We start from the raw sequence: 18,499 nt of genomic DNA, 5'->3' as shown, positions 1-18,499 counted from the left end.
TGTTTCGAAATAACGTCATTTATTCCAAAATAACGCCGCTGTGTAGATGTACCCCAAGAGAACCAGGACTAGAGGGAGCCAGTCAGTGAGACCATTGATAATTTGTTACAGATATGATTTCTCTGAGTAATGAGGAAGGCAAAGTCAGACAGCATTCTTGGTGATGCCTCACTAGCTCTGAACTCAGATCTGTGAAAGGAAAGTTATAACAAGAAAGGTTTAATGGAAGAAAATATGGAAAAATTAGGTGGTATCACTCTTATAATGGTTTGTAAGTGGCAAGAGTAGATGCATGTCAGATAGGTAATAATCTGTTTTCAGTAGATGATAAAGACATTATCTAAGAGCATATTTTCAGATGAATAAAAAATTGGGATGTGTGTGAATACAGACAGAAATCATTCAGAGGTACCAACAGAAATTAAAAATACATGCAGAAGGTAATTAAATGATATTAGACCAGGGGGAAAAATCTTACTTCTCTTCTCTTTTCTTGTTGTAGACAGCTCTAGCCTTCTACCACACAGGTTGTTAAGCTCAGTCTTAAGTGAATCATCCTCTTCATCCTCCTTGTCCTTCAAAGTGAGGTTCTCTAAATACAGTTGCTTTTATTGTTCTGTAACACAGTGCGACTCTCTGTCCCCTTCTAGTGGCTGAACCATATAAATGTTTTGATTTTGCCCCAACTTTGCCTTAAAAGAATTATTGACTCTAGCTGGCTCATGCTTTTAGACTTGAGAGGTCCAGAGTTCAGTCCCCGCTACTAACGACCCACTTAGGAGTGCCAAATTACATTTAGTGCTCTTTAAATGAGTAATAGTAATTGTTGTTTCACAGGGCATATGACACTATATGCAGTGCTTTTTTTGTTACGGTATTGCCCGGAACGGCGTATCATCACCTATTTTCCCACCCCACAGAAAAGGATTCTCCCGTGCGTACCAGCACCTGTTTTCCTTGGGCGGCTCGGCTCCTGGTGGAAGCCTGCTCGGAATGCACAATGGTTTTTTTTTTCCGGCTCCCAGTGTGGTGCTTAGGCTCTTAAAGGGGCCGCAACTGCCTTTTGGCCCCCAGTTTATTTGTGGTGTGGGGTTTTTTTTGTTCAACAAGTTTGCCCCAGAGTACCGGCACCTATTTTCTTACAAAAAAAAGCACTGACTGTATGAATGTCAATTCTGATCAGTTAAACGGATTTGAAGGCCTTATAATCTTAAAAGCAAAAAATCCTTTCCTTTTCATCTCAATGTTGCCACTAAATTCTTCTTCCTTCCCTGTCATGCAATTCATGACACTCATCCTGTTAAATCCACACACTCATCATATCCGATTTTACATCAATTTCAATTTCTCATCTATTCCCCAGGAGAATTAAGCTCATTCCTTGACTCTGTTCTGATTTTCTCTGATTTTCCCATACTCCCCATCTACTTTCAAATTCTTATTTGCTAGCTTTTTCATGCTTGTGGTTTAAACTAGGTAGAAAAACACCTTAAGTCTGACACTCCTTCCTTCTTGTGTACTATATATCCTTTTTATTGAAATCAACTGATAAAACATACTTTCACATGGCCTTTGAGGCAACATCTATCTTCCTGTATGTAAGCAGGAAGTGAATAAAGATGTATAGATAGGCTAGTCTAGTCTTTGTGTAAAGGTGTACAAGACTAAATCATGTACAAGTGTCAGCCGACGGTCAGGGCTCCCTATATCTGTCCCTTAAGACCGGCTGAAGTTCTTTTAAATTGTGCTTCGTTCTGTTACAGCAACTGAAGGAGTCAGGTTAAAACTTAAACAGTTACAGGTTTATTGAGGAAGCTTATAAATCATATGGTTGCAATGGCTATTGCTCTATTTCTTAACTACTAGCAAAATATAGATCTTAAAAATGGTTACAAAGAAGATAAAGATAGGAAAATAGAAATAATGGTACCAAGTAACAGCTTACTCTTTCTATGTGTACACTTAAGACAGAGGACCACATCCAGGTACAATTTTTACCCCCTTCTGTGCCTCTCGACTCCAGCATGTCAGGCCAGGGCCGGTCCCTCAATTCCTAGGAAAGACGAAAATACGAGGTGGTATAGAACCTTGGGAGGTCAAACACCTAACCCGACCAGCAGGTAGAGGGTAGAATGACACTCAAAGTGAGTGTGTGCTGGGCCCATCTTTTATACTCATGGGGTCACGTATTTCTCTTTCTTGTCTGTAATGCCAATTGATGCTGGTCTGTCTGCTGTGAGACCAGTTCTTACAAGGGAGTTGTGAACTTAATTTACACTTGTAAGAGAGAATTGAGATGATTAAATTGGAAGTACGGGACATTGTTTTCTCAGTGGGAAATTCCTCTCCCAGTGACTGTGTGTGTGTTCGAATCAACATAGGTGCCAGCCGCAGCCTCGAGGCCAGCTTATTGACTTAACTGCTCTCTATCCACATATCTGTTTTTTTTTCAGCTCCTCAGGATCAGATGAGCCAGCATAGACTATGCTGATATTATTGCTCCTTCTCTGCCCTGTGCTTCAGAGAGGCAAATAAGATGGATGATATGGGGTTAGTCTGTCTGGCTACAACAAGTTACACTAATGAAGAGGGTTTTCCTATGTACAAGGCATAGAATGAGCTATGGCTTGGCATTAAAACTATTAGACTGATGAAGAAAAACATTTTGGTAGTGAGATCCATTGGAAATAGGAAAGCAATAGAGATTGCATTGTGGCTGTGGCACAGTTGGGTGTGCATTGTGGGGATGGCCAAGATGACCTAAGCATGTTTCTTCCTATTTTTGGAGGTTGAGGGAGAATTGAGATTGGATCAGAAAGGAATGATCTCTGCAGTATAGCAAGATCAAATTTTCCTCAAACTGGATAAATAGTGAAGGAAAAAATATACTTTCTGGAAAGGATGCGGACTGACTAGGTGGTAAAATGTAGTCCTTTTTTTCCTAAATGTATTGATTTATTAGAAGATTTACCTGGTGTTGCTTAATTTAAATAAGTTTTATTGTTTTGTTTTCTTTGGTTTGCATTTAAATCGTTGTTCTGGGGTAGGGCTGAGGATGAGGGGTTCAGTATGCAGGCTGCTCCAGGGAGAGATGACTAACCCAGCCCCCTCTTGGTGCAACAGGGTGGGACCAGATGAGGAGCACTTATCTATGGCAGACACAGCTGGGTGAACAGACAAACACAAACAGACAAACTTTCTGAAATATATAGTAGATAGTTGTCCCTTTCTCCACCCCTGCTGCCTGCTGGCTCAATGGGATTATAGCTGTCAAGGTCCCCGTTCTGACTCCTGGCTGCCCCCCGTGGTCATTCTATAGTATAACTCCCTCCTACCAGACCTTTTCCTTTTAATTTGAAACAATCAAATTTCAGCCACATTCCATTGTCTTGGCACAGCAAAACCATTACCTTGCTTTAAATTATGAGAAGAGAAAGCTGTGTATCAAATTTGGTGGTCCTAGCTCTTTTTGTTTAGAAGGAGCAAATGGACTTGACAGATAGATGCACATTTCTAAAATGTATAGTAAGATATTTTAATCCATTGGGTGATCTGCTATGACAGTAATACAGAACATTTAAAAATGGGGAAAAGATAGAATCATAGGACTGGAAGGGACCTCGAGAGGTCATCGAGTCCAGCCCCCCGCCCTCAAGGCAGGACCAAGCTCCGTCTACACCATCCCTGACAGATGTCTATCTAACCTGTTCTTAAATATCTCCAGAGAGGGAGATTCCACCACCTCCCTTGGCAATTTATTCCAATATTTGACCACCCTGACAGTTAGGAATTTTTTCCTAATGTCTAATCTAAACCTCCCCTGCTGCACTTTAAGCCCATTACTCCTTGTCCTGTCCTCAGAAACCAAGAGGAACAAATTTTCTCCTTCCTCCTTGACACCCTTTTAGATATTTGAAAACCGCTATCATGTTCCCCCCTTAATCTTCTTTTTTCCAAACTAAACAAGCCCAGTTCATGAAGCCTGGTTTCATAGGTCATGTTCTCTAGACCTTTAATCATTCTTGTCACTCTTCTCTGTACCCTTTCCAATTTCTCCACATCTTTCTTGAAATGTGGCGCCCAGAACTGGACACAGTACTCCAGCTGAGGCCTAACTAGTGCAGAGTAGAGCAGCAGAATGACTTCACGATTTTTGCTTACAACACACCTGTTGATACAACCTAGAATCATGATATTGAACAACTTGCCTGCTATGCCTAGATTGAACAGGATTGATTCAATAGGAAACTTTCAGATTTTCTTACTTCTGATTTCATTTTATCTGGCACTCTTTGAAGGGAAGGAAGAGTTTCACTTTCTCATTTACTGGAAAAAAATTATGAGTTGGCATAATGGCAATACAGGATCATCAACAAATATCTCAGATATAGAATCCTTAGTCTGACACTTGGCATGTGAAATACATGGGGAGAGAAAACCTTTTGGTCCCAGATAAAAATGTGTTTATAGTATTTTGATAAATCTTTAAAATACATATTAAATTGTAATTTGATTTTCCAATTCGTATTTTTAAAAACAATATGTAGTTTTTAAATGCCATTGGGGGGGAGGAAGCCTAAATGATGCCGCACATTGTATGAAATGCCTATTTTGAAATACTGCCTAAAAATGCATATTTATCTGGGAAACTAAGGATAGCAGTTTACTTTGGGAGCATTTATTCTTACTCAGTTTCTTAATCTCTGTCTTGTTTTAAATAACACCAGTTTTCTACTTCAGGAATGTATTTCATTTAAAAAAAAAAAATCTGTATCTGGCATTGTCTCCATGGTAAAGATGTCTTGCCTTGAAAATAGTAAATTACAAATTCTTTTGAATTTCAGTTTGCTTTTATAGTCGGTTTTCCACAACATGATGATATGACAGCTTACAAAAAGCAGCATTTTTCCCTCTTTGTTGAAATTCTTACTTCTTACAAACAAGGGCCCAGGCAAGGATTTTACAAGAAATTGATAAATATTAATTAAATAAAATTGTCAGGTTCCGTACGTAACAAAATTATACATGAAGACAGCCTTAAAATCCTTAGCTAATTACTCACTTTCTGATTTGTTTTCAGAGTCGCCAACTAGAATCTGAAACTGGGACAACAGAGGAGCACAGCCTAAACAAGGAAGCCCGAAAATGGGCCACCCGTGTGGCACGTGAGCACAAAAACATCATCCACAATCAACGGGTAGGTTGAAAATAAAAAAATTGATGACATGAAAAAAGTGCAATCAAGATAAGCAGATGCTAAATTAAGATCTATTACATGGCTTTTAATAATTTGAATTTAATGTTTAAGTGCACCAGAGAGATGAACACCTAATATCCTGTCTTAGTGTGTCTACCAGCAGCAATGATTTGCCAATTTTTGAGATTATTTTTCCACTTGGCACCTCTGTTCATGTCTGCACTTAAGCATATGCTGAAGTCATTGGAGTTTAATCACATGCTTAAAATTAAGCAAATATTTAAATGTTTTCTAGAATCAGAGAATTATCTTGTTAATTTACTTACATAACAGAACATAAGATCGGCCATACAGAGTCAGACCAAAGGTCCAGCAAGTCCAGTATTCTATCTTCCATCACTGGCCAATGCCAGGTGCCCTAGAGGGAATGAACAAATCAGGAAATCGAGTGATCCATTCCTTGTTACCTATTCCCAGCTTCTGGCAGAGGCTAGGGACAGTAACTCTGCCTATCCTGGCTAATAGCCATTAATATACCCATCCTCCATGAACGTATCTAGTTTTATTTAGTCTTTGTCTTTACAAAATCCTCTGGCAAGGAGTTCCACAGGTTGGCTATGTGAAGAAATACTTCCTTTTGTTTGTTTCCAACCAGCTACCTATTAATTTCATTTAGTGAACCCTAGTTCTTATTTACTTTTTCCACTCCAGTCATGATTTTAAAGACCTCTATCACATTCCTGCCCCTCTCTTCCAAGAGGGGGTAGTAATCTCTTCTCAATCTTACTAATCTCTCCTCATATGACAGCCTTTCCATACCTCAATCATTTTTATTGCCCCTTTCCAATTCCAGTATATCTTTTTCTGAGATATGGCAACCACATCTGCACACAGTATTCAAGATGAGGGGGTACTATCTTGAGAGTAGTTTTGTATTATCTGCACATTTTGCCACCTCATTATTCTCCAGATCATCATTCATGAATATATTGAATATGATTGGCCCCAGTACAGACCCGTTGGGGACATCACTCTCCATTCTGAAAACTGACCATTTATTCCTATCCTTTGTTTCCTTAGAGAACTGTTGTTTTATTTTTACTAGCTTTCTCTCAAGCCTCTCACCCAAAAGCATGTTGTGGTGTTGCAGTTGCTCAGACCAGATGCGCCATAATAACACAAAATATATAACCCAATCCTACCATGTCTCAACTCTTTAAATAATCACTGCAAAGTACATGGATTTTGATAGGATGGGCTTGAAATGTAAAGATTGAATGAGAAAATGAGAGTGAAGTGTCACCTGAACTGACCATAGTTGTAACATCATGATACTTTTGGATTTTGGATCTTTTTCAAAAACCAGTTTTCCTATGATATAAGTTTGCCCGTAAAGTTTGAGCTTTTTAAATGAGGTTGCATCAGTCTGCAGAGTTTTTATCCTGCAATGTAGCACAACTCATCACCCTAACATCTGAATCTGATTAATTCCATGTGTAGTCATAAATAGTGTCACAGTGTGCATGACTGTATCAAATGTAAGGCATCTTTCTCTTGTTTTTGGTAGGCACTTGAGGAGTTAGAATGCCATGGACCTGTTGTATCTGAACAAAGCCGAGCAGAACTGGAACAGAAAATAGATGAAGCCAGAGAGAGCATCCGCAAAGCTGAGGTAAGAGAGAAGTTATTCCGGCATGTTTTTTGGTTCTTTGGTGGCACATTTATTACATTAATTTAATTTGTGTCTGAAAATCCAGACTTCTAGCATCAAATGATCAGGGAATTATAAATTGAGATTTGGAATTTCTCTTAGATTTCATTTCATTTTAATCATGACATCAATTTAATGCAAGGTTTACGAAATTAGGTGAGCAATAAAAAAATGAAATAAAATCCTCCTAGTGATATGGTTTATTAAATTCGCTGTATTTTTTCCACCTGATCAAAAAGGTAGGAATTTCTGCTTCTCTTTTCTCAACTTTCATAGATGGTAAAAACCCTGAAATTTAAACTACTTCATTACATGTGAAAGAACTAGTATCGGGAAAACATTAATCATAAATCTGTCCTCAGGTTTTGGGCTCTTTGTAGCAGCTCACCATATGTTCACTTGCACTGACTGTACAACTCTGTGTGTATATTTAAATAGGAAATAACTTAAGTAATCTTTCTAGTATTTCTCTGTCTTTTGTGTTCCCCTAACATACTGTTGAAAAGGTTATAGGGGGTTATGAGATCTCCAGATTAATGAATACATTGTGAAGAAATGAGGTTGGACCTCCGTTGTCCGTCACTCTCAGGACTTGACTGGTCCTGAACCATAGAATTTCCCGGACGAAGGAAGGTTCCCTGCCACATCCCCACAGCCCACCAGCCTTCAGCACTGCCAGCTCTGGGGGTTTCCCGCTACCTCCAGCCTCAGCTGGGCTGCTTGCTGAGTTTCTGGCCCCACTGCCCTCGCTGGAATGCCTACCGGGTTGCCCACGACCTCCTGCAGGCTCCAGCCCCATGCTGCCATGGGTCTGACCCCAACCCCGCTGCTGCAGACTACCAGGGGCTGTCCAGTGCTGCTGCTGGGGGCTGGCTTTGGCCCCAGCCCCAGCTCTGGTCCCTGCGCTGCAGGCTGCTGGGGGGCTGCTAAGGGCTTGGGCTCCGGTCCCAGCTCCAAGACATCCCAAAGGCTCTGGCCCAGCTTCCGCGGGCTGCAGCTCTATGCTGCCGTGTGCTGCCCAAGGCTGCTAGGGGCAGCCGCCAGCCCCAGCCCTGGTCCTGCTGCCATGGGTTGCTGAGGGCTTGGGCTCCTGCCCTGCAGCAGCCTTTAGGCTCTGACCCCGCACTACCATGGGCTGTTACTGGCTCATTCCTACGCTGATAGCGGCTGTCCCGGACCTGATCCCAGTGCCACAGGCTTCTGGGGGCTGCTGCCAGCTCCAGCCCACTACTGGGGGCTGTTACCAGCCCTTGCCCCATCCTACTGCATCAGCCCGGCCCAGCTCCTGGATTGCCTTCTTGCACCTAGGCTACCAGGGCTCTCTGATTCAGGAACATCTGTGGTCCTGTGCCGTCATTTTTAACTAGGTGAGGTATATTGCTATAAGTTAACTTTTATGGTCACCGATTTAAAAAAATGGCAAAAGGAGGCTTTTCATATTGTCGGACAATCAAACTACTTAGTGTGATTAGGAATGCAATTTACAATTTTGGGAGGTCAGGTAGGAAAAACTTGAGTAACACGAGTTTATTCCTGTTTATGGTATGATAATTTTTATCAGCTGTTTTAAAAACAAATTGTCATGCTCTAGTCACATAAATATTTTTAAATGCTATTGTAATAGAATAACATTTTATTTTGTATAACATCATCTTACTGATTGTATCCTGAAATACTTTCATTGCATATGGAATTACATAATGATTACATATAGAAGAATAAGAATTGAGTAAAGCAAGAGAGGAAAGTTACATTTTTAGATGATGAGAAATTATAGTGATAGTAGCAGACAGAGGAAATACAGTGAAGATGAATTTTGGGGGAGAAGAGTTTTTCACCAGTGTTGTATGAATGGACAGAGGAAGTTAGTATTACATGTTTAAGAAGCAAGTTCAGCTACAGCAAATCAAATTATTTAAAAAATAAGTTAATTGTTAGTTGTATACTCAAAGCAATGGAAAGTGGTTTAAAGCTAACAATGATGTTCTCACTCTTCTGTGGGGGTGGGGGGAGGGCAGCGAAAATTTTACCTCCTGAAGACTGGAGAGCTGAAATTTGATGCAGCTATACAAATATAAGTTGCAGCAGTCAAGGTTGGAGGAGGTTAAAAGCCAAATATCAGTAGAGGTGGGATTGGGACAATTGTTACGTGGGTTATTTTGAAGAAATAATAATAGGAAGATTTACAAATGGGGGAATGTGGGAGCAGGGAATATAGTTCTGAGTTAAGGACAACATCAAGGTTCTGGACAGTGAAGACAAATGGAGGATCTGAATTGAGAAAGGAGATGAGTTATGTCTGAAGTTGTTTGCCAAAGAGAAGAGCATTCAGTGTTATTGTAACTGTCGGTCCCAGGATATTTTAGACACGAGATAGAGTAGGTTTATTAGACCAACTTCTATTGGTGAGAGATACACGCTTTCAAGCTTATACAGAGCTCTTCTTCAGGTCTGGAAAACCTTCTTAGTGACCTGTTTTAGCATGAATAATTAATGGACCAAGATCAAGTGCCCATTCACACCCTTCCAATCATGGGAAGGGAAGAAGTAGCTGGGGAGAGGAGGAGCTGTTAGTGGCTTATAGGTTGGGGGGCCACAACCCAACAGAAAATCAGTTGGGGGGCCACATACAAGTGAGAAGCAACAAAACCCAAAACAAACCCTCTCTGACATGGCCCCTGACTGAGAAGAAGAAAGACACTCCCTACATTGCCCTGGGGGGGCACAGGCGAGTAGATTTTATGCTACAGTCCCACAGTGAGGCGGCAGGGGGCCTGGAGTGCCAGCGCAGGCTCCCCAGTGCAGGGGCAGGGAGCTGAGCATTGCAGGACAAATCCAGGCAAGCTGGGGGCTGTATCCAGGCCCTGGTCCTTAGATTCCCCACCCCAGGTTAAAGATTTTTGTAATATTTATGGCTTGCATGTAATGTCACACTCTCACCAACAGAAGTTGGTCCAATAAAAGTTCTCACCCATCTTGTGTGTCAGGATGAGGGTGGTTCTTCTGAGATACTTAACTAAAATAATTTTGAGACAAATTTTGTGGTTATTTTGAGACAGAAATCGCAAATTTATTAAGCTGAGGCACAGGAAGGATTATATGCAATTGAAGGCAGAGATAAAAGGACCAAGAGGCAGAAGATATATAGAAAAGAGCCTTGGAATGAGAACTGAGTCTTTTGGTACGCTGTAGAGGAGAACAGTCTTGTCCCAGAATTGGAGCTAATTCCAGTTTTACCTCACTTTGTGAGGAACAAGTGGAGGGTAACATACACACACAATACTCTACACCAGTGGTCACAAACCAGTCAATCATGAGCCAGCTTCTCAGGAAGCGTGCATGTGCTGCTCCTCCCCTCCTCACAGCAGTGTGCGTTCTTTTTTATCTTCCCTTCTTTCCCTTTCCCACCTTCCCCCTGACCAGCCACCCACCAGCATCCTGCTATTGCCCCCTCTCTCCTGGCCAGACACATACCCTCAGTTTGCTTTTGCCCCCACTTCCCACCCAGATTCTTCACCCGCACCCCTATCCACTCACTGGCAGCTCTGTCCCACACACTGGATCCCTCATTTTTTACCCCACCCCAGAGACGGGGGGGGGGGGAAGGGGGCATAAAATCCACTTACCCTGGAAGAGTTAATCTGGCGCGAAGTCTTGAATCTCAGTCCTATATACCCTCCCCCTTGCCTCCATGGGGCTGGAGTGCCAGTGGAGTGAGGTGTCTCAGTTGAGGCCACATCAGTGAGTGTTGGTTTTTTTTGGAGAGGTTGTTTTTTTGCATCTCACTAGTGTGATCCCCAGCTGATTTTATTGTGGGTCAATAGCCCATGACCCAAAAAAGGATCCCCGCCCTTCCCATAAAGACAACCTTGAAACCTTGTTTGACATATTTTATATAAAAATGAAGCCAGGTGAAAAAGCCCCCAATTGGGGCCAAGCCCCCATCTCACTGCAGCATCATAACACTCCTGCACACCCCATACACTGCAACTCCGAGCCCATCATACACCCAATCCCCCTGCCTTGAGCCCTGCTTGCACCTCAATCCAAACTCCTGCACTCCCACATCCACAAGCCTGCGGCTTGTTCAGCACCCCAGCACTCTCCAGCTTGGAGCCTCCTCCCTGACCCAGCATCCCCTTCTCCAACAGCTCCTGCATCCAGATTCCCTCCCAAAGCTTGCACCTTTCACCCCTTCCCTCACCCAAATCCCTCATTCCCATCCCAGAGCCTGTGCCTCCTGTCTCAACCCAATGAGAGTGAGTAAGGGCTGGGGACAGCAAGTGATGGAGGGGGCGGGGCCTCAAGGAAGGGGTGGGGTCTCTGGGAAGGGATGGGGTAGATCTTGGCTTGCCCTGACATTTAAAAAGTGATCTTTGGTTTAAAACAGTGGTTCCCAAACTTTTTGGCATCACGCTCCCTTTTTGATTTTTGAGAAACCATCACGCCACCCTACCTCTTTTTTACCATCATCCAACCCCTCTTTTAACAAAAAATTCAATGAATCATTTAAAATTTAAAATAAACACAAAAACTTGGTATAAAAATATTTAAAATTAAAAATAAGCACAAATAGTTTTTCTTGGCACAAAAATTTAACAAAAATGTAATTTAACATAAGAAATAGCAGAAACAAAACGAATTTAATGTGAAAGATGATGATGCATTTTCTTCACGAGTTGGGAAATCCTACGTTTGGAATGAGGGATTTGGGTGTGGGAAGGGATGAAAGGTAGGTGCAAGCTTTGGGAGGGAATTTGGGTGCAGGAGGTGGTGAAGGGGCTGCTATCTCAGGGAGAGGCCTCCAGGATGGAGAGTGTTGGGGTTAGGTGAAGGGTGGGGTGCTGAGCAAACCACGGGCTTGTGGATGTGAGGGAGCAGGAGTTCAGGTTGCGGTGTATGAGGGGCTCAGGGCAGGGGGGTTGTGAGTATGATGGGCACAGGACACAGATTTGCAGTGTGTGGATTGTGCAGTAGTGTTGTGGCAGAAGACTGAGGATGTGAGAGGCTCAGGACAGTGGGTTCCGGTGTATGATAGGCTCAAGCTTGGGGTGTGGGGAGGATGTAGAGGTGTTATGATGCTGCAGCCAGGGACGACACAAGTGAGATGCAAAAAAACAGCCCCTCCAAGCCTCACTGATGTGGCCCCAACTCAGACACCTCCCTCCCCTGGCACACCAGCTCCATGAGGGGGAGTGTAAGTAGGACTGAGGTTCAAGGCCTCAGGGCAGATTAACTCTTCTGCAGTTCCAGGGTAAGTGGAGTTTGTGGGCTCCTCTACACTCTGAGGTGGGGCCAAAAATGAGGGTTCCACTGTGCAGGACAGGGAATCCAGTGTGCTAGAGAGTGGGATAGGAATACAGCTGCCATCAGGTGCCACTCATTGGTTGGCGCCCTGGGCATCTGCCCAGCTCGCCCATGCCTCCGTCCGGCCCTGTGGGGGTCCCACAGCTGCGTGCCAGGTCTAGATCTCAGGATGCACGTGCAGTGCTTTCCTCTTCCCTGAACAGCCAGCGCATTTCCTGACTTCTTGCCCCTGCTGCTTGCGTGCATGGGTGGAGTAGGAGTCCTGGGACCATGCCAGCTCCAACTGCTCAGGTAGTGCGCACCCTGCTCCTCCACTCCCCACGGCAGCGCGCGCTTCCTGAGACACTGGCTCTGGTGTGCAGCTGCGGGTCTTCCCCTCCACACACAGGGGGAAGCCAGTGCTACTTCAATTTTTCGCAGGAGGTAGTACCAGCACGGGCTCTTTCTTAGGGTGGGAGGGAATTGACGGGGTGTGGATTGCCTCAGCCCCCACCCCTTGGAATTTCTTCACGCCCCTCCCAAGGGGTCATGCCCCCCAGTTTGGGAACCAGTGATCTAGACAGTGCTTGGTAGACTTGATCTCTCGAGGTCCCTTCCAGTTCTAGTATTCTATGATTCTGTGATACACGGCTGAAAAGGAGTATTCCTTGCCACTTTTTTTAAAGTGCCCTTGAAATTCTGTTGCCCTATACTGTCACTTAGGAAAATAAGACATTCATGTTGCCTCTTTGCACTTATTCAACAAAGGGAGGAAAATATGCAAGAACTACTGTATGTTTAAAAAAAAAAAGTCGTCCAGTAGCACCTGTATGTAAAGTTCTCATTTTGACAACATTAAGGAAACTTACTGGACATTTTGTAGTTTTTAGTTCAGGTTGTGAAGATAATCTGAAGGGGATCTGGTTGTCCTTAATAGCTTTCCTTTTTTCCCCAAGACTGCATTCCTTTACCTTAATTTTTCCACTCCATTTGCCATTACTACATCTATTAATCTGTATCCTACAGATGAGTAAGAGGTAGTAAAATCTGAAGGTGTGCACTTGGATTTCCTGTTCTTTTTGTTTTCATTGACATAAAATCCTATCTCCTCAACTGTTCTGCTAGGCTACTTGATTTATTTCTTCTCACTCACTCTCCTCTCTATGTCAGACTATAGAACTTGCCACTTGAGTTGCCGTTTGTTAGATATCACCAGATAATATACTTGGTTATAAAGCTAAAAAAAAATATTTTGACCTGGAAAAGAAAATGTACATCTGTGCTATCTTTGCTCTGGTAAGAGAACAGGGACTCCACAACAGTTAATTCTATTTTCATTTATATTTTGCCTCATAATTAGTACTGTATATCTATAACTGTCAAGAGACTATTTGTATGAAATTAGATTTGATAAAGGCTCACTAGGGTGCTGTTTACTTCATTTGACTAGTTCAAGAGTTCAGTAGAGTCAAACACCACTTAAATCCATCTTAAATTGTAAATTAGAGACCACTTTTCCCTTCCTCTTATTATAGCATATTTATTAAGGTGTGATTGGAACAATTCTGTCATGCTAGCTATTCATTTGTTATAACCAGATATAATCTATTAATTATGTACCACTTATAGTTTTACTGTATCTCAAGTCATATATCTACATTTCAGTGATCATCAGACTGTTAGTTTTTTCATGTTGTATGCTATACCTTGCCACCTTACTGCTGATTTATGTGGTGGTATTCTCAGCTCATAATAATTGTGAGAAAATCTAATTCTCTCTGCTTCTGCCAAAAGAATTAAGTGGAATATGGAAATTAACAGAAAATTCAGTTTGTGAAATATCACTTGCTTCTCTTGATGGTTTTGCTAAGAAAGCTCAAGTTTAGGAGAATAGGGTGAAGTAAACAAATTGCCTGCTCAGTAAGAAATCTGTATGATCTATTGGTCTTTCCATAAGTAGATGACTGATTTGAATAACCAAAGTTACTTTCAGGAGTTTCAAATTAGCTCAGTGGGTAAAATTTTAAGGATTTTAGTTTAAGAATGATAAAGTCAGAAGTTACATCATGGTTTTATGTAGAGGTATAAATAAATCTGTAGTACTTGATCAGTGCTCCATTGTTTATTATCCTGGTCACAATATTGGGAAAACATCATTAACTATATTTGAGAATCAATAACAGCTTTCAATGATAAACTTCAGTGATGGTTTTTTGTCAATCACGTGCTTCAAGCAAGATGCTTATACCAACATATAGACAGAGATTCCAAACTCTGATAAATAATAACACTATCTTGTTGATACCCAAATTAAGAGACATGTTTCCCAGTTAGGGGAGAAGACCTTTAAGGATTTATGTGGATCAATACAAATACTATTAAAGGTTTATCAATGGACAAGCGACAGCTGAAACTTGATTTATTTCTGAAGGTTAATTTTTGTTACAGGCATAGCAGGATGATTTCAAGTTAATGGTGGCAGATAGATGGGTCTTAAAAGTTTAAAGATGCATGGAGAGAGAAGTATGTTTTGTATGAATAATGCATCTTTACTGGAATTCTAGAATTCTGTAGTTGCTTTTTTTTATTCTTTCAAAATAAGCTATTTAAAGACTTGTCACTAAGGTGTTTGGGATCCAAATGAACACTTGGTTTCCTCCAGGCCCTTTTCTTACATTATTTTAGATGGCTATTAATAAACCCATGCACTGTAACAGAATATTGTATATTATTTTGGCTGGTTATTTACAGGAAGCTGTGAAACTTATTGTTGCTGCTTTTCATTTCCTTTAATTTTGAAGCAGGAATTTGTCTTCATTTTTTGCACTATAGATCCAGAGACTGATATTTTATTCATGCAGGAACAATAAACAAACAGGATTTCTTCTTAATGTAAACATGGAGAGGAGATGAAATATAAATAAAACAATATTTTATCTTCAGTCTCATTTTTCTTAATTTTAACTTCAGTAATGAAAATATAATAAAGAAATAATCAGAAAAAGTTAGGTTGGACAAGTGGGCATGACCATACTGCTGTCTTAGCCCTGGGGATTAGGTTGGCATAGCTATGGTGCGCAGGCATGTGAATATTTCACACTCCCATTCACTTTAGCTATTGCTATCTAAATTTTAGAAGTAGACCAGGCCTAAACTGAACTAAGTCATCTTTATACCGGTATGAACATGTCCATGCTAGGTTTTGAGCCAGTATATCTATGTAGATTAAAAAATCGCATGTACAACCAACATAGTCATACCAGTACAACTTTCAAGTGTAAACCAGACCTATCCTACAAATATTCTTTAGGTTTGTCTACACAAATGTGTGTGTCCTGGAACAAAAGCTTGGGGAGTGTCCAGGCAAGCATAGTGTAGTTAAACTTGTACAGCTCAATTTAACCTAACTTGTTAAGAAATTAATTTAAGGTACATGGATATAAGTAACTTTAACTGACATAAGTTTCCCAACTAGGGATGTTAAATATAGGTTAATTGACTAATCAACTATTCGATGGATTTTCTGTCAACTAGTTGATTACAGGCAGTCCCCGGGTTACGCGGATCCGACTTAAGTCGGATCCGTACTTACGAATGGGGCTTTTCTTGCCCGCGTCTCACTAGCTGCGCCCCCCCCCCCCCATCCTCCCAGCAGACCAGGCTTTTCTCGCGGTCGCCTGGGGCAGAGCAGCAGGGGTGCTGCCGGTTGGTCCTGCAGCACCGCTCCTCGGCGCTACTGGACGAACCCGGCAGCACCCCAGCTGCTCTGCCCCAGGCGTCCTGATTCAGCCGCTGCTGGTCAGTTTCAGCAGCAGCTGACTTGGGGACACCTGGGGTAGAGCAGCGGGTGTGCTGCCGGGTTGGTCCCCACCGAGGTGCGGCGTTGCAGGGACCTACCCGGCAGCGCCCCAGCTGCTCTGTCTCAGGCGTCCAGATTCAGCTGCTGTTGAAACTGATCAGCGGCTGATTCCAGGAAGCCCAGGGCAGAGAAACTCTGCCTCGGGCTTCCTGTAGTCAGCCGCTGGTCAGTTTCAGCAGCGGCTGAATCTGGACGCCAGTTCCGACTTACGTACAAATTCAACTTAAGAACAAACCTACAGTCCCTATCTTGTACGTAACCCGGGGACTGCCTGTAGTTGATAAGCAGGGGAGCTGCTGCAGGATTAGCTCCTGTCAGCTCTTAATACATTTATTAAATAGGCTGGTGCACAGCAGGGGGACCCAGCACTAGCTGGGCCAGCTGATTCCCGGCTCTCACTAGTTCCCACCTGCTGCTCTTTAGCCTTTTAAATGTACTAAGAGCTGGCGGGCTTTTAAGCCGGCTCCCCCAGCACGGGCTCCTGCTACCTCTGCCGCAGCAAAGGGGGGAAGCCACTAGTCGACTATCCATAAGCTTTTGCTTCTCGGATAGTCGACTACTCACTTACATCCCTAGCCCCAACTAGGGGATTTATTGTTTTAGATAAATTAATAGTAATTCAGTCTATATGCAAGGCTTTGGATTACTGTGATTGCAGCATTGGGTGCATGCAGAAAGAAACATACAGGTATGACGTGTTCCATGTAAATGCAAGATTCACCAAATCATCTGGGAGTCCTGGGAATTCTAGATTTACTCACGTTTTACTGTTGTTTGTGCTATAGAACTTGTTAAATATTAACAAAAGTAAGACACGGGCTTCAGTCAAAATGATTTGCTGGTGTTTTAAGAGATGCTTAATACATTGGAAAGGCCTATTTTACAACATGAAAAAAAAAGATTTGTGGTTCCATCTTCAGTTAGTGTGTTGGGTGCTCCTTTTTCCGTCCTCTTCTGTTGAATTCAGTGTTCTTTGAAGTTTAATAACATAGTGCATATAGTACTTAACATCTTCAATTGACTATTTTCTTAGTAAATAAACCTTAAAAAGCAAGTGGTCCTCTAGTATCTTACAGTCTAATCAAATATATATCTCTAAGGTGCTACAGAACCACTCATTGTTTTTTAATTTTTTTTTGTTTTAAGTTACAGACTAACACGGCTACCCCTCTGAGACTATTTTCTCAGTAGTAAAGTTTGAATGTGAGACTGATACCCACAATATACATTAATCATTCAGTTGATGGTTCTCTGATAACTACTCTGCTTGGTTAACTGAGAAATAGAAATTCTTCCTGGTTCAGTGGCTTTGGCCTTCTCCCATGGAAAATGTGTTTTGAACTCCTCCTGCCCCAGCCTCCAGTGTCTGCACCTAACTTCATCTTTTTGTGATTCTGCTGAGTTTCGGAATTTCTTCTAGGACCTCTGTTATATTTGTGTGTTCTTAAAAATGACTTCTCCTTTTAACAGTGTTAAATACTATGTAGTATGCTGCAATAGTTTCTTAAAACCCTATATCCCATGACAACTTCACTCACATTTAAAATAAGTTTGTTTTTTGTTTTGTTTGTTTTCTGGTTTTATTTGGGGGAGGGTTGGGAGGGATTTTTTTTTTTTAATAGTACAGGTTGAATGAACCTGTTAACCAGGACTTCCTCATCTGGCAACATCCAGATGTTTTAGAACTAGAGAGTCCCGTTGGAAGGCTGTTAGCTGGGCTCCCTGCAGCTAGGTTGCCTGGTGTACCACAGCTGAGCTGCTAGATACAACCCAGTGGGGGTGCTCGATGGGGCCAAGAGCCCAGCGCGCCATAGTGGGGCTGCCCAGCGCATCCAGGAGCCCAGTGCACAGGGAGCTGGGCTTGCCTGGCTTAGTGGGGAGGGGAGAGGAGGGAAGCATCCAGGAGGCCAGTGGCTGGTCCAGGGCTGGGGGTCCAGATATAACTTTCCCTGGTCTAGCAAAATCCCTCATCCAGGACCAGTCGGGTTCCAAGAGTGCCAGACCAGGTAGCTCCAACCTGTACTATAGTTTGAAACAGACAATTGTCACAGTTGCGTCTTCCAGTCAGGTAAGAATGTACACCAGAGCAACATAAAGTTCCTTCCATTGTTACATTTCTAAGAGTTATAGCTAACGTTTCTCTTAATAATGCTGCAGATTTTCTGATTTATCCTCTTTATTATGGTATAAATATTGAGGATCCAGAGGTATATCACACTAAAGCAAGATACATTATTCCAAATTCCCGTAACATTGTGAATATTTACCAGGCATATTTTTTACTAAGAATTACTACTACCTTATAGAGCAGAGGTAGGGAACCTTCTTTTAGTCAGGGGCTATTGATCCACATAAAAATCAGTCAAGGGCCACACACAAGTGAGAAGCAAAACAAAAGAAAAAACCCACACTTGCACTCAGCTAAGGTCGCCGGAGCTCTGCTGGT

General features: G+C 42.2%; 1 protein-coding gene across 5 annotated transcripts in view; it reads left to right on the top strand.

The window, feature by feature from the left end:
* The window catches only part of FCHSD2 (FCH and double SH3 domains 2), a 268,315-nt gene that overhangs the window by 224,787 nt on the left and 25,029 nt on the right, over positions 1-18,499 (top strand). For all 5 annotated transcript variants that reach the window (XM_075919548.1, XM_075919550.1, XM_006130860.4 and 2 more), the window contains 2 exons: positions 5,081-5,197; positions 6,765-6,869. In XM_075919548.1, the coding sequence (XP_075775663.1) occupies positions 5,081-5,197; positions 6,765-6,869 (222 nt within the window). The remainder of the gene's footprint in view (positions 1-5,080; positions 5,198-6,764; positions 6,870-18,499) is intronic.

The sequence above is a fragment of the Pelodiscus sinensis genome, chromosome 1, assembly GCF_049634645.1.
Source record: "Pelodiscus sinensis isolate JC-2024 chromosome 1, ASM4963464v1, whole genome shotgun sequence".
NCBI lineage: Eukaryota > Metazoa > Chordata > Testudines > Trionychidae > Pelodiscus > Pelodiscus sinensis.
Note: the sequence above shows the minus strand (reverse complement) of the source record. Positions and strands in the feature narration are given on the sequence as shown.